The 24,505-nt window shown below is 32.4% G+C and overlaps 1 protein-coding gene across 1 annotated transcript in view; it reads left to right on the forward strand.

Annotated features, from left to right (window-relative positions):
• LOC106459687 (RYamide receptor-like) overlaps positions 1–24,505 on the forward strand; it is a 53,831-nt gene that overhangs the window by 24,874 nt on the left and 4,452 nt on the right. The window contains exons 3-5 of the mRNA XM_022386217.1: positions 13,610–13,802; positions 15,437–15,592; positions 16,360–16,581. Coding sequence (XP_022241925.1) covers positions 13,610–13,802; positions 15,437–15,592; positions 16,360–16,581 — 571 coding nt within the window. The remainder of the gene's footprint in view (positions 1–13,609; positions 13,803–15,436; positions 15,593–16,359; positions 16,582–24,505) is intronic.

The raw sequence follows: 24,505 nt of genomic DNA on the forward strand, positions 1-24,505 counted from the left end.
AGTATAAGGTGTCGTTCACGTTGAAAGTTTCAATTAAATTTCTTTTCTGTCTTCTTTCTGCTGAGCAGAAAACTACTTTGCCCTGCTTACAAATTTAGAGGCTGTTGACACCATCCTCCTCTTATTACTACGCCTATGAGAGATAGTTAAAAGATTACTGCTGTGTGTTGCTTTTAGTTGAATTTTATATTGAATCTGTTCAAAGTGAAGCCTTGAAAATTATTTCCTGTGAAGATTACCTGTTTTTGAAGCTCACCGCAATAATTGTACCTTTCTTTAAATCAGATAAAGCGAAACCAAATTTTTCTGCCAATATTACAAAATAAACTTATGCAATTTAATATAGATTTTTATTGAGTTGATACTTTCTAAAAATTCCCTGCTATTATAATATTATACATACACACTTTACTTTTGACTTGGCCACTTCTGAGTTGAGCAAAATGTAATTTATCATGTTATGTGACAACTTCAAATAGCGGAAAATCAGAGAAATAATCTCATCTTTGTGTCGAGGGAAAGCATTTTCTGTGTCTTATTTATAGGGAGCGACGGAGAGCATATTGGAAAAATGTACATCTGAATACACATGATAAGTAAGTTGCAAATAAATAAATGGGTATAAAGACTCTTGACGTTGTTAAAATGTTGAGGTACGTTAAAATGATACTAAACTATTCAAGTTCTCATAACTATTAAATAGCGAACCTGGCACTTTCATTAAAGATCAAGAAAAGAAATATCATAGACAATTACTATTGATTGATTGTAAGAAAACAAAAAAAAAATTCAGCAAGTTTAGATTGTTAACAACCGAAATGTTAGTCTATAAAAGTAATATTTTCTAAGAGAAAAGTGACATATTCCACCTTACACTTGAGCATATTTAGAAGATATTGTATAATTCCATGTAAAATATACAATGCATGTTTTGTTCAACTTTTAATGGTTCTCCATGTAACGAGATATTTTTTTAACCATTCATAGCTGTTCTAATACATTTCTATCCACAGCTCATACTTCAGAAAGCTCTGCCACCAACATATTACAAACCATATCTCGTAGACGTTCCTTGCCATTGGACGTTTATAATACACACATATATCTTATCGTTTCTTTGGTACCCTCTATACAGTTCGATGGGAAATGACATTTTAGCTCTTAGAGATACAGACGACAGATATCATTTTGTCACTTGTTCAAAGTATACTGAAGTGGAACTCATAATGAGACAACATATGAACTAAAACCTGTAGCTAGGAGATAATTTAGAACGTCATGATGTATAATTTTCTTTCTTTCTTTCCTATTCCATTATAATCACTGGTATCCAGGTCTGAGTCTGAGTTCGTCTAAATATCGTTCAACAAACATGCAAATTTTAAAATATTTTTACTAAATGGTTTCTATCAGCTTCAAATTTTATCAATATACGATTTCATCTTCTCTAATAGGAAAGTAGATTATTTAAAAAAACTAAGGACGGAAATTCTGATAAAGGCTCCAAAAGAAAGGTCAAATACTTAACTCTGAGTTCTGTGTTTCTTATGCATTTCAATGCTCAACCATAACACCTAAAAAAGCGTAAAGATTATATTTTTATATCATGAATATATGAAAATTTTGGAAGTTTGAAGCATAATTTTCAAATTATTCCATGAAGATAGGACGGTAATGGTAGCTCCAAATTTAATAATATGTTGTTTTGTTTTACAAAAACAAAATATGCTCTTCTTAAGTACAGTTCTAGTGATTGGCAGACGGTCCCTGAAGAAATATATTCTCTGTTTGATATTTATCACTTCATCTCTTGGAACAGAAGTCAACCATGACCAACGTTATAAGAAACCATTGGTTCTACTTGTGACATTGCGAGCTGTGACACAGATACGCATACTTCTATACTTCTGTGGAACTGTTGTCAAGGTGCTCGATTTTCCCAACCAATAAACATGTTGTGTCAGGAGTGTTTTCAGAAAGGTGATACATGGCCAAATCTAAACATAATACAATGAGTCTGGTAAAGTCTTTGATATATATGTTTAGACGAATCATAGAACCTAGAAAGAGTAATAGAGCTAAGGCTGAGTATTCTGTAGACTTTGTTAGCTATTTAACTTAATGCTAAAAAGTAAAGTATTTTGTATTTGTAGAAATTTTTACTTTAACACCATTCATACGACAGTGCACTGTGGAACTTGCTATCAAACCATGCAAGACACTATGTAACTTACCATCAAACCATACAGGACATTATGTATATTACCATCAAGCCATGAAAGACACTATGTAAATTACCATCAAACCATACAGAATACTATATAACTTACTTGTACGTGTTAAGGATCCCGTCCTCCTCCCCCCCCCCTAAATAAAAATATAGTAATTATCTTGTACCGACTGTCCTGTCATTTATCTACACGTAACAAGACACAATTTGTCAATAGATTAATGAGAGTTATTACAAATAATTTTGTTCTATTAATATTATATGCAGTAGAGAATAATCGTAACATCAATTAGCCAATCTATAGACATCAGGAATAACAAGTTAACACGAAAATAACCAGAGTGGACATTCTATTAGCCAATTAAAATCCAGGTTGCTGTATTTCCGCATTTTAACACTTCAAATTCATATTTACATACCCCTCTTTCTATATATAGGTATATTATTTTCCTACATATATTCTAATCATGTAAGTCTGTAATTTGCAAATTTTCCTGTAGCAGCAAGAAACATCTTAGACGTGACTGGCAACCTTATCAGTAAAAATAAAATTAATACTTATTTAATTCTGTTGCCCAAGTACATTTTTTGTTCTTAAGTTTTAATAGAAAACTAATTCGTTTAAAATTAACACCTGCTAGTTTTCATTTTTGATTGCTATGAAGTGCTATTTAAAACAGTAGTTTTGTTACTTAAATTTTAATGTATTTTAAATTTCAGTTCTTTATCATCTCTGCTTGATTATAGCAATGTATTGGGTATATTAAAGCCTTAATTGTTACAAACATGATAACAATGTTTATAAAGTTAACGTAACGAGATAGAGATACTTGTTGTAAGAATACACATTATTCTTGGTGTTTCAAGATATAGTATAAGAGCAATCAACATAGCTCGATTTAAATTAACAACAATAAATATTTATGGAGTTTTAAGTTGTTTTTAACTCACCATATAGTAGCCTAAATTAATTTAGGTGGGTGAATAATATTATGGCATTACGCCTAATTTATGATCCGATTTTATACAATGAACCAACTGTTTAATGATTGTATTACAGATTTCTTTTCTTTCCACCAAAGGTATAATTGAAAATATCATCTGTGACATAGAGGCTTAATGCATTTCTTGATTCGCCGCACCCTCTACTGTGGACTGTAGTTTCGCCTATTTACACAATTTAATTTAGGTTATAATATGGTGAGTTAAAAAGGACTGAAAAATACACTAAATATTATATACACATTACCATTATAAGAGGTCCTTTAGTTTACAGAAGAGGGTACGGCGAATCAAGGAATGCATTAGGCCTCTACATCACAGATTATATTTTAAATTATATTTTTGGTGGAAAGAAAATAAATCTATAATGTAATAAAAACAGTAAAGCTTAGTAACGATACAAATATGGCAGAAGAAGAAACCAAGACAACCTGATTTAAATTGCATCAATTAAGACACAAGTAGTTTATATCACTTCTAAGTTGAAAAATATTAAAATTTATTTTTCTGCAAGTTGTATAGATTGTTAGATATTAACTTACTACACTTCGTCATCTGCTTTGCTGATGATTTAGGAAAATATCAATTGTAATCATTTTATTCTACAAGCAAGATTAATAATAAGAATAAGAAATTTACAGGTATAAGTGGTCCACAATTTTCCTTTTTTTACAGTATACAGAAATATCAACTTCTAGAATTATTATTGCATAGCTTCCTTCGATCATAATTACGAATTATTAGTTTGAGTACTTGTTCTTTTATTGTAAAATGTCCACAATTTTCTAACTGGGAAAGGCCCGGCATGGCCAGGTGGTTAGGGCACTCGACTCGCAATCTGAAAGCCGCGGGCTCGAATCCCCTTCCCACCAAACATGCTCGCCCTTTTAGTCGTGGGGGCGTTATAATGTGACGGTCAGTCCCACTATGCGTTGGTAAAAGAGTAGTCCAAGAGTTGGCGGGGGGTGGCGATGACTAGCTGCCTTCCGTCTAGTATTATACTGCTATATTAGGGATGGCTAGCGCAGATAGCCCTCGTGTAGCTTTGCGCGAAATTCAAAACAAACTAACTGGGAAAAAAGTACAATTTAACTGAAACAACACAGTCATCCTATGCTTCTTTTCTCTTTATTTTCTGTCAGATGCAAGATCCTTTCGGCAGGTACACTTAAGCCTACACTAAAGCATTGACTTTTTAATGAAATAGCATCAATATTTAATAAGTTAGTTTTTACTGAAGAAGAAGCAGAAATATAAACCTCTTATGTTTTCAATATAAGTAAATTTATTTAAAGAAAATAATTATCTAGAAGGACTTCATAGCATGCACTTATTTACCAGATAACGTTTGTAATAACCTAGAAACAGAAATATGTTACATGTCTTCCAAAACTTATTTAACTTATTTCAAGTATTATTATAAATAATAATACGAAAGCATACAACGAAATTTTAAAGGACATGAACACCCCTCTTCTCTCTCGCGCGCTATTTTTGCCTTGAAGGACGTTTTGATAAGTTTTATAGAAACTAATGAACTGCTGAAACATTCCAAGTTCTAATATTTTCATACTTATTGTTACTTAATATTTTTGCTGACTTATTATCAAATTTCTTGTAAAGACGGAAATAAAAAACATCATTTTTTGACTGCAACTAAACACTAAAGTTTCTCATTATCAGTGGCACAGCAACATGTCTGCGGACACACAGCGCAAGAAACCGGGTTTCGATACCCGTGGTGGGAAGAGCACGGATAGCCCTTTGTGTAGTTTTGTGCTTAACTGCAAACAAACAAATCTTCCAAAAATATCCTTGTTATCAGATGCATTTCTAGTTTTTGCTTACACGCTAGAAGTGTTTAGCTTTGGCCAAAGCACAGACTCATATCCTTCAAACATGGAGTTTCATCATCTCAAGTTTGTCTGTACGTGTCAAAGAGTAGTGCGTCGTCCCTAATTCCAAACTAACGACCACAAGGAGAAAATCGGCTGGTAGTAACTTCTTTTACTTTTAATCTATTATTATTAACTATTGGTCATACTTTTTATTTTTGATTTATTTTAAACATCAGGTATCCAGTGTAAATAAAATTGTTTTAATCTTATAGCTTCTACTGTTATTTTACGCTTGAGCAGTTTGGCACCGATCTTGGGACAGGTTATCCTTCCTCTTCAAGGAGTTTCTAGTTTAAATATTTAATTCAATTTAATTTAAATAAGATCTGTCATTACCCCCATTCTCTTGCGCTCTCTCCACTTCCATGTAGAACGTTATCAGATGAGCTTTCAAGTCTCTGATGTTCTTTTGACAAAACTTGTCTCCAATTTTATGATAAGGTGGAATGAATCTATCAGGAGTATGATCGTATGATCTTTGCATGATCGTTACTGTTAGTGATCAACATTCTGCTCTGAATGAACTTTAGTGCCCAGTTTTGGTCGCTGACCATTCAAACACTAAATACCCAACTTTCCACACAGCTCCAACCCATGCAGTCACGTCGTTCCTGACGGAGTCATCCCTTGCTATTATCAGTGTCAGTCTCTGTTCATATATACATACGTTTATTTCATGATTTTGACTGTGTTGAACAATTTTATCGTTCCACTAACATTTTGCTGTCAGTCTTCATTATGTTTAGCTTAATGTCATTTGTATCAATACCCTTCTTATTTCCACTGAACATACTTCGACTACATCTTTCTTGGCCTCAAAGGCATGACTTGATCAATTTCAGTCTTTGTATTATTGTCATATCTCTAAAGTGCTAATATAGTATATGATGGTAGTTGCTCTGAGTAGTTCTTGGCTGACTAGAATACTTTCTCCTTTAGAAATGTTACTCAAGTCAAACCAAAGGTGCAGGGTGTCACAAAAAGTTTGGCTACTCCTGTGGCTATTCCCATAACTGCATTTTGCATCTTCCCTAAATTGTTTATTGATGACATTGCCACTGACGCACACAAGAAGGTTGGACTCTTTACTCTGGTCGTGAATGTGACTCTCATTAGATTAATCAGGATTCTTTTTGCACTTTCTGGGTTGCAGTATATTTGAAAAGTGTAAAACTATTCACTGATTTCTCACTTACATTATCAGTATGTGCATAAATTGTCATTGTGCGGTCGATCACAACACACATAAAAGTGACAGAGTTTTTATCTAGAACTCTTTTGTTTAATAAAATAGTTAGTTGTTCACTTACAGTGCATTTAAGTCGTAAATGTAAATTTTTCAGTTTCTTGTTTTGTTCTAGAGCAAAACCACATTAGACTATCTGCTGTGAGACCACTGCGGGAAATCGAACCCCGGATTTTAGTGCTGTAAATTCGTAAACTTACCGCTTTCTCACAGGGATACCTTTCAGTTTCCTTCATACGTTTTAGTCTACATACTATATAACATATAGTATCACGTTGTGCAATGTACAGATGATATCATTTAACGCTATAACATCTGTCGCTCATATAAATAATAATATTAATAGAACTTCAACTACGACTGTGTTTGTTGTACCCCAGCCGACCTGATGTTGATAAAAGGTTTCATCAGCACTGAATATGTTAGATATAGTGTGGTTGACATATTATTAAATATTCTTCTTTGATTTCACCCCTAAGTTCTTTGAAATAGTATTTGTTATTAATCTTGAATTTATCTTGAATTAACTTACATAAATAGCGTCTAGAGAATACATACTTAGTCAGTTGCCAGTAAGAAATTTCTTTATCATTGTATGATACAAAATATGAAACAAATACAAGCAGGTTTTTAGGACTTTGTTTCTTTTGTGTTTGTGTGAATAATAAGAGGAATGTCTCATGAAAAGTATTTTATTATCAATTTTAAAAATTACATAAGTGGAATGAAGTTTGTATTTACATATTTCATTTTCACGTCTTTTAAAAATTAGTAAAGTAAATTTTTCGAGATGCACTTATTTTGTTCAGCAACTGTGCATTAACTGTGAAGTTTACCTATACTTATATTAATTGTGATGTCTGTGTTGTTCCACTTTTTATTTAGTTTTCAAAGTTTTAAGTAAAAGTGTTGTGAATTTTATAGTTGATTTTACTTTACTAATAAATTAATTTTGAAGAGTAACCAAAGAAGATGTTGTGTTGAATTGAATTCAGTTGAGTACAAAGTGACAACTCTTGGGATTGCACTGTCAGGCATTGACCATTCATGTGGAGGCCGGCTTCCTCGCAAGAGGTGCAAAATAACCCCTTTACTGAAGTTAACACTGACTTTCTGGCTGTATACTGTCCTACTGATTTCCCATATTCTGCTTTTCCTAGTTACACCATATAGGATGTTGCTTTTTAACAGTCTTTGAATGTCTATGACGACCTTTTATAGTTGCCGCTTTCACCTTACTAATGCACAGAAGGTTGATATCCTACCAGTAGAGTTATGCTGGACTTCATAAAGGGGCTTCTCCCACGTTTAGATTTACCCCTGCATGACCTGGCATATATATCCAACTTTGCTTTCTGCCATCTATCTGGGAAACAACCCCAAGTTTTAAGCAGTACTGCCTATGAGTTAGTCGTAAACATTATGTTGGTGGCACTGTCTATTTGGGGTTCATTGCTTTGAGCAATACGTAGTAGAAATTTCTTTATAAATTCCAGATACAACACTGTGTTGCTTGTGGGAAGTTTGAATGCCTTACCTACCAAATGCAAAATTTGGTTGCTCCGCCAGAGGTCGAATGCCCAACCAGCTTTTTCGCAATTTATGTAGGAATCATCAATGTTTATCATGACAGGTAAATGTCTAACATCGTCTTTAAATAGACAGGCTTTTTTATGCTTCTTTCTCTACTCAAACTCTACATTTTCTCTCTAGGCTGATTTCTACAAATTCCAGTGGTACCAGACATTTATTCTACATGGGTACATCTGATATCTGGTGGTGACAAATTGTCTTATTGGTAGCTGTATAGTACTACCCACCAATGAATGTGTCCTGAGTAACCTTTTAGGCAACCTGTCTCTTGTTTGGTTGGTGTCTGTAAAGCTATTATGCAATTGAAATGCCCCAATTGAAAATTACAGTGGGTCGATGACGGAATACATAGTCTCCTTAGCGAGACTCTGGTGAATAATTTTGCTTGTAAGTGATGTCGGCGCTCTGTCATGCTGCTGTGACTTGTGAGATGTAATATGGCTTTGATAAGATTGCTGAACAACATCTAGTAACAAGTATTAAACAGGTGTTTTGTACCTTTACAATTATATTTAGCTATCCTGACATAGATGACACTAAAAATGTTAATAAACCTTAAAATGGAAAAATAAAGTATGAAAGGCTATGCAGTTTTGCATTTGTTGTTATTTTCGTAATCTTTAGTAAAATGTCCTTTTCATCATATTTAAAACTGCAATCATCTACAGTTGTTGCCATGTTAGTTATTATCATGAAAACAGTTTTTAATAGCTATGGTGGTGAAGAGGACATAAGTTGCCCATAGTTTTATTTCTGAATGACTGCCTGACGTACATGAACGTTTATTATATATCATCTTCAGTAATATACCTCACAGTTAAACACTATCAGACGTTTTAGAGATTTAATATGTGGTGTTATTGAACAATAAATATGATCTGCAATTCCTAAAAGAGATTCTTCCAAAAGTCGAACACATAATAGAAATCCACTTCACATTTGCCCGAATACAAACTGGAACGCAAAGTGTATTGAAGCAGATTAAGATCAAATTTCCGTCTGCAGTGCTACCAGATAAAAATATGCTGATTGATACCTATTATACTACAATAGATTTTTTAATGCCAACGATGGCAATTAGGTGAACCTTTTTGGTCGCAAAATATTCTATTATTCATCCAAATCTTTCTTTCTCGTTTTTTACAAAGAGTTAATACTAGGCTGGAATCAAACCAAATCCATTTTATAATTAAAATCTCAAATCCCTCAATCCATTACTAATGCGCTTTTATAATACCCTGAATAGCGTAAGGAATAAGGGAATAAAATGTGGATGATTGCCTTTGGAAACCTTATAGAAATGGGTGAGAAATAATTGATTTATATTTTTAGGCTTAAGCTACTTTTCTCGAAAGCTATTTTTCACACTATTGTCTGAAATAGCAGACAGCGAAAATGAGATAGATACTGGAGATAAAGATATTTGTATTTAAAATAATACTACTGTTCGAACAATCGTGCATATAAAAGTGATTATAATAAAAAGGTTAATAATTAGTTGCTAGTTGCATGACCATGAGAACACATCCCTATGAAGATAGATGTATTTCTATTATAATATGTATATGAAGTAAAAAAAAAAGTATTCCTAAGAACGTCATGCACATATACTCATAATCCAAACCACCGAGTCAAAACAACCGGAGTCATTTTGTTATATTCCCAAACGTCCAATCTTTTTGAGGAAAGAAATTTAACAAATACACTCCCAGTTCTACTTAGCAAGATATAAAATAAGTTTGGCATTGTAAATTTTCAAAATGCAGACACCCTTTGTTTGAAGCGATACAACTGAACTTGTTTTTGTTCAAGTAAATTTTGCGTTATCAAGTAATAATATATCTGAATCCATAGCAACAGGCAATATATGTCGAAACCTATCATTATGAGCCACGTAGTTACTGCTGTGGAAGAACGTTTTTTCGTATTGGATGTTTGTACGTGTGAGTGTGTGTGTGCAACGTGTGCATTGATAATATTTTAATACAACATTTGTATTTTCAACTGTGGAGAAAAACTCACTTAATAATAATCGTAAGAAATACTAATACACGTTTTTTTCTATATTAAACTTTTATATTTCATATTTTGAGAAATGCGTTCACAAGTATAATACGACTTTTAATAAACTTATAGTGTTTATTAATGTGACCTTACCCTGTGTGATTAAGATGTTGTAAGGAGCTTAGAACATTTCAAACTTATCTGTAAACAGATGTGTAAAATAGCAATACCACCACTAATCTCTCTTATAAAATTATGTAAAAAAATGATATATTCAAACGCTCACTTGTAATCTCAGTTGTAACAAATGTTACTTAATCTCCTGTAAACATAGTTAAGAAAATTATAATAAGCTGCAAATTCTCCTCTAAACAAACGAGTAAAATTTCATAACCACTTCAAACTCTCTTATAAAATTATGTAAAAAAATGATATATTCAAACGCTCACTTGTAATCTCAGCTGTAACAAATGTTACTTAATCTCCTGTAAACATAGTTAAGAAAATTATAATAAGCTGCAAATTCTCCTCTAAACAAATGAGTAAAATTTCATAACTACTTCAAACTCTCCTATAAATGCAAATATCGATTAATTATATGAAATCGTATTGAAAGAGAAAATATGGTATGAAATGAATACATTGCGAAACATATACAATTCTATGATTTCGTTATTTTTAACATATATCTTATATTCCTGAATTTTTTTTTATATATATTTGGGTTATCATAGGTTGTAAACGGTCTCGTATGTCAGTGATTCAAATTTACATGATTTGATTAAGTTTACTTATATAAGTATAGCTACTCTGGTTTCTGGGCTATACACGTAGTCGAAATTTTCACAACAATTAGATTAAAATTATTTTCTAGGCTCTACATACAAAAATAAACGTTTTGTACTAATGTTTATCCGGATAATTTCAACCCAATTAAAGGACGGTTTTAAGAAAATGTATATCCATTTCTGTTATCTAATAACGCGGTTCTATTATTGGACTGAGTATACACTGAATAACAGTGAAGGGGAATCCGAGAATTTTGTAGGACAGTACTGTACTAAGAAGTATGCATTTTTAACCATTGTATCCTATTCGCCAGAACTACAAAAACTACTCAGTCCAAAAGTGCACAAACGACAGGCATCGAGTAACTATTTTAGAACAGTTAACAAAATAATTCATTTCATGCCTTGAGTATACTGTACATATATTTATAGTCTATGTTTTCAGTTTGAAATCTAATTCTGTGCTGAATAGGCTAAACTATTATTTATCAAAGAATTGTAAATATATATGTTACTGTTCTTAATAATGGCATAACTTTTTATTACAAAATTAAACTTTTGATATAGATAAATAGATAAATAAACAATAAAATTTAATATCTTAACATAAAGCATTTAGATATTACACAAAATGGAAGACTTGTACTTATAGTTATTTTAGCCATTTTTCTTTTTTCCTTTTTACATGGTTACCATAGCGATACTAAACTCCCATTAGTTATGCTGCTAAATTAATCCCTCAAACTAGTCATCGAATAAGACAAATACGCCTAAGAAGGAATTATGTTACAGATATAGTTTTACAAGTGTCAAGTAGGCCCACTCGTTATCGTTTTTTTTGTTTTTTTACATACACATGTTATGAAACAAAATCACAATTGTTTTTACAGTTAAACTTACGCCTCTTTAAAACTACGAACGCTACTCTTAGGAATCATGAGTATTTGTAATCCAGTTGAAGACAGCTATTAATAACGTGTTCATAAATGGGAAATCAAGTAGTCTGTTTATAAAGATGGAAAATTATAATAGACTCGGCTGTGGAGTTTGACAGTTTTCGTTTCGAATACACTTCGTGCTCAATAAGAATCCGTTTGATGAACCTACAATACAATGTAATACATGGAAACCACCTACTTGTTGAAAACCACAACTGAATGTTATAAATACAGTTTATTTGTTTTTCTTTTATTAAGCGCAAAGCTACTCGATGGACTATCTGTGTTGTGCCCACCACAGGTATCGAAACATGATTTTAGAGTTATAATCCTTCAGACTTACTGCTGAGCTTGGGGGCTAGAGTACAGAACTGTTCGCAAAGTTAAGTTAGGCGGATTGTTCAATATGGGATCTTTCCTGATACTGCAACACAAAATATTACACTCTTCAGAATATCACTATTACGTACTATTAGATAGTTAGTATTATATTTATAATCGATATAATTATGATGTACTAATAGTTTATATACGATTGTAGATGTGATAATATTTTATTCATAGTTAGGGATGTGCTAATAATTTAATTAATAATCAGTTAATAATTTTATGTAGTGAGTGATAAGCTAATACTTTGTATAGTTCGTAATCAGCTATTATTATATTATTGATTATGATGTATTCAAAATGTATGTGGTTATAAGTAAGAGTTATATAGTATTTATTTCGCAATACATATAATTCTGGTTATTTTTATTTCAACTTAAAAAATAAAAAGTTTTTTGATTTTGCTAAGTAAGAATCTTTATTACACTTAGTAAGACAACGTAATAAGCGCGCTGGAAAACTGGCATACTTTCGTACTTGTGTAAACAGTGTTTTATACGTACAACCTAGCTGCTTGAAGCTAAAAGTTAGGCTTAACAAACTATTCATTGCTTTTGAATCGGTTAAAGTTAATCAGTGTACTGCAGATTACTTAAGAGCCAACTTCTTTCCTTTGTCCATCGACAACTTACACACAAACACATGAATAAATACATTTCTTAATTTTAACTCAACAGGCGCTCTGACACGCAACAACTTCAAATGATTCTAACCATACGAGCGCAACTAATTAGCTGTCAGACTCGAGAATGTGATGAAGACATATTGTTGTTTATCTTAGAATTTGTTAACTCATAAGATTGATTTCTGAAGATGGACGTGATGCAGAGTATAATATCATACATAGTTGTATTTATTTTTATAATTAATGTATTTCATAAAAGTGGCAGATGATAAAATTTTAAATTGAAGGGAGTTTCAAATTAAACGTACGTGAGTTTTCACTATAGAAACGTGATCCTGAGAACCGATTGAGTGAATGTGAAACAGGAAAGTCGGTTCCACTTGATAATTAAAATCGATTTGGGGGGAATCCCTTTACACTTCATCATTTGTGACACTAAGACTCTTGCTGTGAGTAAGGTGGAGAACACAAGTAAAGATTAATAAACACTATACTAGGTTTGAAGTCAGAACACAAGTAAAGATTAATAAACACTATACTAAGTTTGAAGTCAGAACACAAGTAAAGATTAATAAACACCATACTAGGTTTGAAGTCAGAACACAAGTAAAGATTAATAAACACCATACTAGGTTTGAAGTCCGAACACAAGTAAAGATTAATAAACACTATACTAGGTTTGAAGTCAGAACACAAGTAAAGATTAATAAACACCATACTAGGTTTGAAGTCAGAACACAAGTAAAGATTAATAAACACCATACTAGGTTTGAAGTAAGAACACAAGTGAAGATTAATAAACACTATACTAGGTTTGATATCAGAATAGCAGCAATATCACATTGAGCTTTAGAAAAACTTTCTTTTACTGTGCGATGTACCATTTATTTTTACGTAGATACTACGCCATAATGTATCCTCTTGGACTACAATGGACAAAGTCTAAGGAAACAGTCATCATAGCAACTATCTGGGCAGTGGCTTGTGGAGTGTCTAGTGTTCAGCTGATATATGGACGAGCAGAAGTTTTCTACATACAAGGCCAGATGTTTTATGACTGCAAGGAAGTGATGGGTGAATTCGACAGTAAGGTAAGGCTAAAAATTGCAACAACCATTTAACTCCTATTTTCTTTTCACCCACTAACATCTTGTATCCGAATTCATCATCCTTTTCTTTCCTTAACATCGTAATGTTCCTTGGAGTAAAGGAGGTTTGAGTTATGGTTTAATCAGAAATTTATATTGTAGTTGATACGAGCTCTCTCTGATATAAATATTTCCTATGTTTTGCGTCCAAAATTTTTTGAAACGCCTTAATATTGACCCACAAATAAATATAACTGAAAAAGTTTTCTTACATTACACAGGCCTGCGATGGTTTTATTGTCTTAAACATTTTACATGTTCTACAGTAATTCCTATACGCTGAATCTGAAAATGATATCCATTTTTCTCCATCACATACAGATTTTTCACGAAACGTCATAACGCAATACATAAAAGAAAGGCCACAACTCGTAGTTTTGAGACTACAAGACATAGATTTTACAAAAAAAAAATCAGCATGAATCAGGATGCCTATTCGTTTGACAACAATCTTCTTCCCTTTTCTTCAGTTTGTTTGTATATTTTCTTAACAAACATGATAATAATAAATGTTTATTGTGGTAAGCGAAATAATAATTTAATAGTTTTTTCTTCTCGATTTGTAAAAAATCCTTACGTTTAAAAACAAAACAAAAAGATGAATTTAATTTTCGAAATCTGCGTAGCTAAGTTATGGAAAATCTGTTATTAAAACCAAAACAACTTTTATGAAGCTTAAATTCGCAAGCCTGAGTTATTGGTTTCTTGTAAGGGGAGAAAATAACCTGACAAAGATGCCGATTTTTCTACCATAACTGGTGTAATGCATGAAACGTTTCTTCTAATACATGTATTTTCGAGGGAAACTTTTGTTCTTAGGATATACTATGCTAAAGTTCTAGTACAGTAGAAGATTTATCATGGTCAAGCCTTACAACGCTAGAAACCGGGTTTCGATACCCGTGGCGGGCAGAGCACAGATAGCCCGTTGTGTAGTTTTGTGCTTAATTCCAAACAAACTTATCGTGGTCAATACAGTAAAGCAGTTCACTGTTACCTGAAACAAAGAAATTAAAGTGAAAGTTTGGATATTATGATATCGTGATATTCTGACAAAGTGAAATAGTTAACGAACTCTTACAGACGTAAAGCAGCAATATTACATGAAGCAAACGACTAGTGTTTGTGTTTAGTAAATAAATTAGACTTCATTCTTAATTACCTATTTTTATTATAAGGATTATCTTGCATTCTTAGCTTAGTATATAGATTCAGCACCAAGCCGAATCTCGTGAGATATCATTGAGATTATAGTTGAAAATATCGCTAACAGTGAAGGTGGCCAACTGATGAAACGATGCATTATAATTGTGTAAAAGCCTTTTCTACACTGCATACTTATAATTAATCATACTTGTAATAAGACATTAGTGTTAGGCCAATATTTTTTAACGTTACATTTTTTATTCAGTCCCTTAGGTTGTTTTTTTTTTTTCAACAAGAATGTATAATAGTATTTCATCGATGTGGTTGAAATACATTTATGTTGTCTATGTATTTTTTCTTATCGCTTAGTGTTTGTGTCAGATAACTGAATGTATATATGTTTGCTTGTACAATCTACGACTGTGTTTCAGTTATACACGGTTGTCGTATTCGCTGTGACGTTTCTACTTCCTTTGCTGGTGTTATCCTATGCGTATGCTACCATAGGCTTAAAAATGTGGAAGCACAGTGCTCCAGGCAACGCTCACAACATGCGAGACAGCCAGCAACATCAGTCTAAGACCAAGGTAAGGTTTACTGTAGATTAACTCCATAAGGTTTATGCACTTGAACAAAGATGCATATATTTATAATATAAAAAATTCAGTTGAATTTATAATACACACACACACACACACACACGCATATATATAAATATATCTGTAACAGCACTGATTTGCTTTAATCAACATTGCACACTTAATCGTTCGCTTGACTGAAAACATTGGTATTTTTAACACTACTTATTAGACTTAGCTAGGATTATTTGTCTGAATAATGATGTATTTGTTGAAAGACTTAATCATTTAAACTGCTCTGTGAAATTAACATCTTGGGTAAATATGCAAACAGCCGTGGCTCTCAGTCATGAAATTTAAACAGTAATTAAGGGAAAAAATATTTAATTATAATGTTGAGTATTTGACGTAATTCACTTTTTACTATAGCATATTTCTGGTTAGATTACCTTCATATTTCTTCATGTTTACTTTTAACCAGTGTCTTTTTATACCAAATTTATGCGAAAAGACGAGAAAATATAAAACATTATAGGGAGAAAGACCAAATGTTTGATATAGAATGAGTAGATAACAGTTTTGCGATTATATATAAGGAAAACATTAACAAACGTGACTTTTTTTTAATGACATATTCCTCATAGTGGAAGCGATGAGGTTAGTTGCTAGAAATCTACTATTACTATTTTGAATTTGATGATTAACATACATGCACCAAGTCGAAAAATTGTTCATTTCAATGAAGATTTATGAACACAACAGTATGTATTTTCCAGGTTATCAAGATGTTGTCTGTTGTTGTCCTGGTCTTTGCCGTTTGCTGGCTTCCGATTCATATTTTCAACATGTTAATATATTTCAAGGAGGACTTCACAGTTGTTAGCAGCCAGGGAGAATACTTTGCTTTTGTTGCTTCTTTCTTTTGTTGCCACTGGTTTTCCATGGCCAACAGCTTCGTAAATCCGATCATTTACTGTTTCATGAGCGAGAATTTCAAGGTAATAAAATATATTTTTTTTAATTAGTGACCTAAGTAACCAGCCGTTTATCACAGAGATTGAGAAAGCTGACATTAGGTTTTACTTCCAGTATTTAATATAAATATAATACCAATAATTAACATTCACTTACGGTGGTTAAAGTATGAGTATATATATATGTGTGTGTATGTGTAGCTAGCACCACTTTTCAGATTATTTGCTATTTGAGGTTAAAATTTAAAATAAGTTTACGATTAGTATTTATAACAAAATTCGTCTCCTTGTTTTCCAAACTGTTTCTTATAATTTTATTTTACCGGTTTATCAGCATCACAGGATGCTCTTCGGAATAATATCTATAAAAAGCAGAAAGCAGCTCAATACTTTTTTTGAAAAGGGAAAATATTTAAGTCTAAAATCTATAGTTTAAATACAAATTAAATATACAAGTTATATTTTTAATATACTAGTTTTAATATAGATAATTTTATTACTATAAATTTAAAAGCGAAACTTAAATAAAACGAAGGTTTGTTATGAATTTCGCGCAAAGCTACATGAGGGCTATCAGCGCTAGTAAAAGACTAGCAGTGAAAGACTAGAGGGAAGGCAGCTAGTCATCACCACCCATTGCCAACTCTTGACCTACTCTTTTACCACGAATTGACGGTCATATTATATCGCCCACATGGCTGAAAGGGTAAGCATATTTCGTGGGACTGGCCTAATTAAAACGACTCCTTAAATGAAAACAATAAAATATTTTTGGCTTTAACGACAAAATCACAATAGAATATACAAAATACACGGATTACAGGTATTATTTTTTTAAACATGCTTTACTTATTTTACCTAAATAACCTAAATACTCCAAATACGCACCCAAACTTCCAAACACATGATTAGTGTGGATTAGCGGTAAACCTGCGGACTTCTAACACTAAAAATTGGGTTTCGATACTTATGGTGGGCACATCGCAGATAGCTAATTATGTAGCTTTCTGCTTAACAACAAATCAACTATTTGTTTTTGGAATTTCGCGCAAAGCTACACAAGGGCTATCTGCGCTAGCCGTCCCTAATTTAGCAGTGTAAGACTAGAGGGAAGGCAGGTAGTCATCACCACCCACCGCCAACTCTTGGGCTACTCTTTTACCAACGAATAGTGGGATTGGCCGTCACATTATAACGCCCCCACGGCTGAAAGGGCGAGCATGTTTGGTGGTATGCGGATTCGAACCCGCGACCCTCAGATTGTGAGTCGAGCGCCTTATCCACCTGGCCATGCCGGGCATCAACTATTTAGTAAACATTTCGTTTCCTAACGACTTTCATTTCAAATTGTCCCCCGGTGGGGAAGCGGTAAGTCTATGGACTTCCAACGCTAAAATGTAGGGTTCGATTCCCCACTATGGACATAGCAGATAGCCCATTATGACTTTGCGATAAGAAACAAACATTCAATTCAAATTTAGAGAAGCTTCGAAACGATCAGCAAAATACTTTTTTCAAAAAATAATATTTTCTTCTTTTCAGTACAATTCCGATAAGGGGAAACTTTGAAAACGGGTTCATTCAATCTGTTAAATTAATTAGAATTACCGAAATAAAAATGTGTACTTACTAGGAGGGTACAATTTTTCAAATTTTTAACATGATATTTATGTAAATTAACTCTTAGTCTCAAATTATTAGCTTCTCCAACATATAATCCTCCACCAGTATAACATTTTAAAACCCAAATTGCATTTTTAGCATTACAATCAAAAGAACCTTTCAACATAATTAATTCGTGAACTTTTGATCAAACAGTTAAGTACTCTATTTAAATATATCTCTCGGTACAGATTTAACAGTTCTTTTTATTACAAAGTACAATACCTTTTTCATTCTTTCCTAAAGGATTTTTAAAAGTTAGCAATCTCTATAAATTTGTAAGTTGCCCTTTGTTCAAATTATTTTGTAGTTTCTGAAAACATTATTTAACTTCTTATCTACAACTTGATCAATTTGTCTATAAATAAAATTGATATTATATAGTAGAGACGATTGATATGGGTATTAAAAACTTTTATTAAAACGTAAAACAAGTAACAACTTTTCGATCTGCTTAGGTCATCATCGGGTTAAGAATGACTGTTGAAAAAGTGATCGTTATTGATCATGTGTAGTAGGTATAGTATGCCTCGAGTTGGTTTTTTTTTAGCATATAGAGGTAGATTATAAGTGAGTGTTGAGTTGTTTAGTGTTAGTATGCTAGATGTGGGTATATTGAGCTAATTAATATCAGTAATAGTTGATGTAGAGAATGCAGCGAATTGTTTATTCAGTAGAGTCAGATATAGATGAAACTGTAGAGAAAATATTAAGGTAGTTAACATCAACAGAAGCAAAGATTGTGGGATTATTGAGTTGTTAGTGTCTGAAGTGAGAGTCATGGGGATTGGTTGAACTCTTTGATCTTAGTACAGGTCTATGTCGAATTTTTGATTGAACATTTTTGTGTCATTAAAGGCAGACATTTTTGTAATGAATCTCTAGAGTTTGTAAAGGTAAAAATAAACAGTGAGTTGGAACTTTGTCTACTCTGAAAATACGTCACTAACCAAAGAGATAAAAGTAAAAAAATTAATATTCATAAATAGCTGACAAATAATTTGTAATCTTTCGAGCAAATGAATAAAAAAACATGTGTTTATAATAGTGTGCTGTAATAAGTTTCTAGTAAACCATTTCTATTTCTATAAAATATTCATAGAACAAAAAGTCTTGTATTCGTATAAATGTGATTATGCTGGAATAGTTGGGAAATAATGTTTTTATTGTAAAAAAATAAAATTATATACACACCTCTATTTTATAAGATAATTTTCATTGGAGCCTCTATGAGTTACTAAAGTCTGTATGTTGCATATCTGAGAACTATCTTGTGCGATGTGCAGCATAAATAAATGTAAGTGTAAATCAATTTTCTTTGAAACATTTTCTAAGGGGAATAATGTGAAAAGGATTCGCAGTACTAATAAATTTATGTATATATATATAAAGCAGAATCGGTGTTATAGAGGCGCTTAGAATTTTAAGATAATAAACAGTGGACTTCTATAAAAAGCGATCATTATTAAACTCCTATCAGCGTAGCACATAAAAGTCTTTGCCAAAAAGCGAGTACCGTAAACTTATAAGAAATATTAATCTCCACATTGGTCATGAGTCTATTTAATTTTTTATTGTATGTCAATAATACATTTATACTATGTCGTTTGCTTTTCATTTCTGGCTGACATCACTCATATTTCAGGAAATATATGATTTCATTATGAGCAAAAATCAACATTTCTTATTCGATAGTTTTATGTAAATCATGAGTGTTTTTTTTTTTCTAAATAAACATTTCTGGTCAAAATGTGCTCTGTTTGTCGTGCTTACACGAACAAGAAATCAGAAAACTAAACGAAGCGGAAACTGTTTACTTTCATGTAATACTTTCAAACAGCAGGATAAGTAACCTAGCTGCGAGATAGCATAGTTCCCTGTTAACGTGCACGAGCCAGATGTAATGTGAAAATAAAACTCTCCTACTTGAGTTCAGCTCCAATCTTGCACATGAACCCTTACACATAGATTTAGTTATGCATTTCAGGAACTTGTTTATTTGTAATTAACACAAAGCTACACAATGGGTTATCTGTGCTCTGCCCACCACAGGTACCGAAACCCGGTTTCTATCGTTATAATCCCATAATTCCGCAGACACGCCGCTGTGCTACTGGGGGGCGTTTCAAGAGAGATCCATGCAATATTTTGCAATAATCGTGATCACTCAGTAAATTACCAGTTATAACATATTCCTTAAAGTTCAAATAGTTTAAATTCTCGCACATTGAGTTCCCACTAATGGTATTGGTGCTACAGCCGTCAATGTGTTATGTTCATTATTTTGTTGAATAGGTTTTTCTTTTCACAAACATATCTAAATGAATAATCAACTCCAAGAAATTAGTACTATTAACATATTGTTTGCTGCCTAATCCTGGTCGTATTAATATAAACAAAGTTACATATACATTTGGTGGTATGAATGTAGTTGCTTATAAACGCTCAAAATTGGATTAATTTCTGAAATTAAGTTTTCCTGGCTGGAAAATATAACAGTTCATGTAAATGCGCAATTTGTATGGTAAATTAGGCTTAGAACATAATAGACTGCGCAATTGTACTGTTATGATAACGTTTACGAGATAATTCGATTAGCAGTTATTTATAATAATGCGACAAGTGAAGTTTACAAACTATATGGTTTATTACCATTTTATTTGTTCAGAGTTTACTCAGTACATATTAGAGCATTTTAAACGTTTTATACATAAACAACCTTACGTTCCAGATGTAAATGTTTATTTATTTATTGTTCAAAGTTTCTGTTTAATTGTTTCGCTGGCTTTTGTCGTTTAAAACCGTGACATTAAATGCTTAGTACTACATATAAAATAACAGCTTTAACGCACCAAATCCAACCAACTCTAGGACTCTGGTACTGAACGATATCTCAGTCTTATTGAATAATTGAAACATTTATTATTACTACAAGAATACTTAAAAAATGTCCGAGTTATTTTCTTCAAAATTTGCACAATTTCTCAGCTTTGTAGTGGTGTAAAATTTCTAAGCCGTTGAGTCAATTATGCTTTTCTTAGCTAAACAAAGTGAATAAAATCATGTTTGGCTTCAAAAGCAATTTTCTTACATTAATAATTATCCCTTTATGGGTTTTGAATCAGAAGTGTGTAAAATTGTATTTAGATTTATCTTTTATATGCTCCAAGATCTTTTACTCAATGTCAGTATTCAGTTGATCTGAAATTATGGCAGTCGAAATATATGTAAATTGCTTGTTTGTAGTAAACACAAAGCTACATAAAGAGCTATCCGAGCTCTGCCCACCACTGGTATCGAAACCAGGTTTCCAGCGGTGTAAGTGACATATTGCTGTGTCACTTGGGGGGGGGGGCATGTAAAGTGCTGTTTAAATGCATTAAAATAATGGTATTGCAGTTATGTAAAAGGTTTAAGCTGACTAAGTAATAGCGCTTTTTTAGACCTAACAAAAGTGATTAAAGTCACCCTTGAATGCAAACACTATTTCTTAACATCCCTTCTAATTAGGCCTTTACGGATTTCAGATCAGCATGATATGTGGCAGACAAAATATTGGTCTGAAATTTTGTTCTTACAGATTCTCGTTAGATATTAGTAAAAACCTAACAAAGGATAGCATAAGACAAAAAATACAACAACCTAAAATCAAGTTGATTCATCTGAATCTTCTTTTCTTTTATAGCCGAGCCACGGCAGCAGCTGTAATGCTTGATGGAGGTATAAAACACAAAGGCTATACATTACAAAACATAATAACTAAATTCTATACATCTGTGGCTAAAAGCAATGTTTCTGCTAAATAAGTTAACTGCGTTAATTACATTTTTATCACCGTTAGTGATCTGGACGTGGTCTAGTGGTTAGCTTGACCTGGTTGTAACTACGATGGTCACTGCTGGCGTCCCATTGCCGCAAATTGTGCGTCGCTTTATGAGGTTGTCGGTGCATTGTAAAATGGAAACCAAATTCCACTATTCAGTCAGACAACAAATAATTCTTAAGTTAACTTTTCAACCCTTGTGTATATCCACATAGACGATATTTTACACCAAACTAATTAACATCATCTAGGAAAAACAAAACTATATATATATATATATATTAAACTTTTCTTCATCTAGTGAGTGTTTTAATGGTTTTACTTTATATTCACCAACACATTCTAATTACCCATTGGGGACCTTCGTTCAGAGCAGTTTAAAATTAGTATTCGTATATATTTGTGGTGTGTTTTGTAGGAAATGAAAAGAAACATTTTTCGTTTTTATTGCGATTTGCGCATATAAAATCCCTAGTATATTGTTAATGTTACCGTAGCTGTTTCGTCCAGTACGCATACTTAAAAAACTCATTATGGCTCCATATACATTATAGAAACAAAGTCTAATGCCCTAAACAAAACCATCTTTTAAAAGCATTCTAACAGCGATGCTGAAAGCTTACCTATAAATAAACGTAAAACTGTCAGATTCCTCTTTAAGTGCTCGTATTACTATGGTTTCTCACGATTTACCTAATTTTTCAAGTTATGAAATTAACATTAGTTTCGGCTCTTATATTTCTTCAAGTATATATTCTGTAGCTTAGGTACAAGCAGAATTATATATTTTTTTAACTTTTTCCTAGACTCTCTTCAGTGTGCTCTATGGTGTAAGACGCCTCTTATACTGTAACGTGACATTGAACAATTTCATGTAAAAAATTATCTGTTATATTATTCACCACTGCTGGGCGTACGATGAAGAAATGTCATTCAGGCTTTGTTCCAAATGTTCAATAAATAAATTCTCCTTTATCCACAACGTTCTTTCGGTCTCTGCTGAGCATAGAATGCTGAAGTCTTTATTGGGTGATGTTATGTTACATATTTCTTTTGAGTGTGGGTAAATACTGAAATAATTGTGAATAAAAAGGACTTTATGAAATAGACATTTGAAACCAACCCTGAATGATACCTTTTCGTCTTTTTGGAACAAGAACTCTGCATAGCCAAAACAATTTATGTTGAGTTAACTGTTTCGATGAATTCAACTCTTTGAATTTTTAAAATAATTTATACTGTTGGAAATATATTTATTACTATAATTATTTTTATGATTTCAATTAATCATTTCAGCTCCTTATACTATGTTAGCTGTTATTATCATGATTTCAGATATTTGTGTTATTTTAACTAATTGTATTGTTTCATCTATCTGTCCTACTTAAGTTAAATGCGCTATTCCAACTGGCCCGACATGATCAGATAGTTAGAGCGTTTTATTTGTAATCTGAGGGTCGCGGGTTTGAATCCCTGTCCCACCAAACATGCTAGCCTTTTCAGCCGTGGGCGACGTTATAATGTGACGGTTAATCCCACTATTTCGTTAGTAAAAAAGTAGCCCAAGAGTTGACGGTGATGACTAGCTGCCTTCTCTCTAGTCTTACACTGCTAAATTAAGAATGGCTAGAGCAGATAGCCCGCGTGTAGCTTTGCGCGAAATTCAAACCAAACAATTCGAACTATTTGTGTTGTATCCCAACCAGCCTCATGAGTTATATATAGTATTGAGCTGATAACCTCGTTTGTAGTGATCTACAATTGATTTAGGTTTGAATTATTTGTATTATTCTGTTCACTTTTTATGATTCCATTACATTGTTTCATCTACTTATATACTATGAGCTATGTATGAGTTATTATTATTTCAGCTATTTTTTAATGTTTCAACGAACTGAAATTTTGCATATATTTCTATCGTTATGGTGTGAATGCTTTTTACTATCCCATAAAACATGATTATAATTATACTTGCCACAATACTAATTTAATAATTCGCTGAACGAAGATCCCCAATGGGTAATTATAATGTGCTGGCGAATATAAAATAAAATAATCAAAACACTGACTCGATGAAGGAGAGTTTAATATACATATATACTTTTTTCTGGGTGATGTTAATTTGTGAGATGTATGTGATCGTCTACGTGTGTATACACAAAAGATGAAAAATTAACTTGGAAATTATTTGTTATTTAGAATTATCTGTTGTCTGACTGAATAGTGGAGGTTTGAATGTGATTAAAAACGTAGTGTTTAAATGTGTAATAGGTCTAGTACTAATATCTTGTGGCAAGTACAATCTACTTGTATTGTTTTAATTCGCTTTGTTTTAGTTGAATGCACTGTTTCAACTATTTATGTTTAAATTAACTTTATGTATTGTAGCCCAGCGTTATAATGTGGCGGTCAATTTATTCGTTGGTAAAAGAGTAGCCCAAGAGTTGGCGGTGGGTGGTGATG

Source organism: Limulus polyphemus, unplaced genomic scaffold (assembly GCF_000517525.1).
Source record: "Limulus polyphemus unplaced genomic scaffold, Limulus_polyphemus-2.1.2 Scaffold648, whole genome shotgun sequence".
NCBI classification, from domain to species: Eukaryota; Metazoa; Arthropoda; class Merostomata; order Xiphosura; family Limulidae; genus Limulus; species Limulus polyphemus.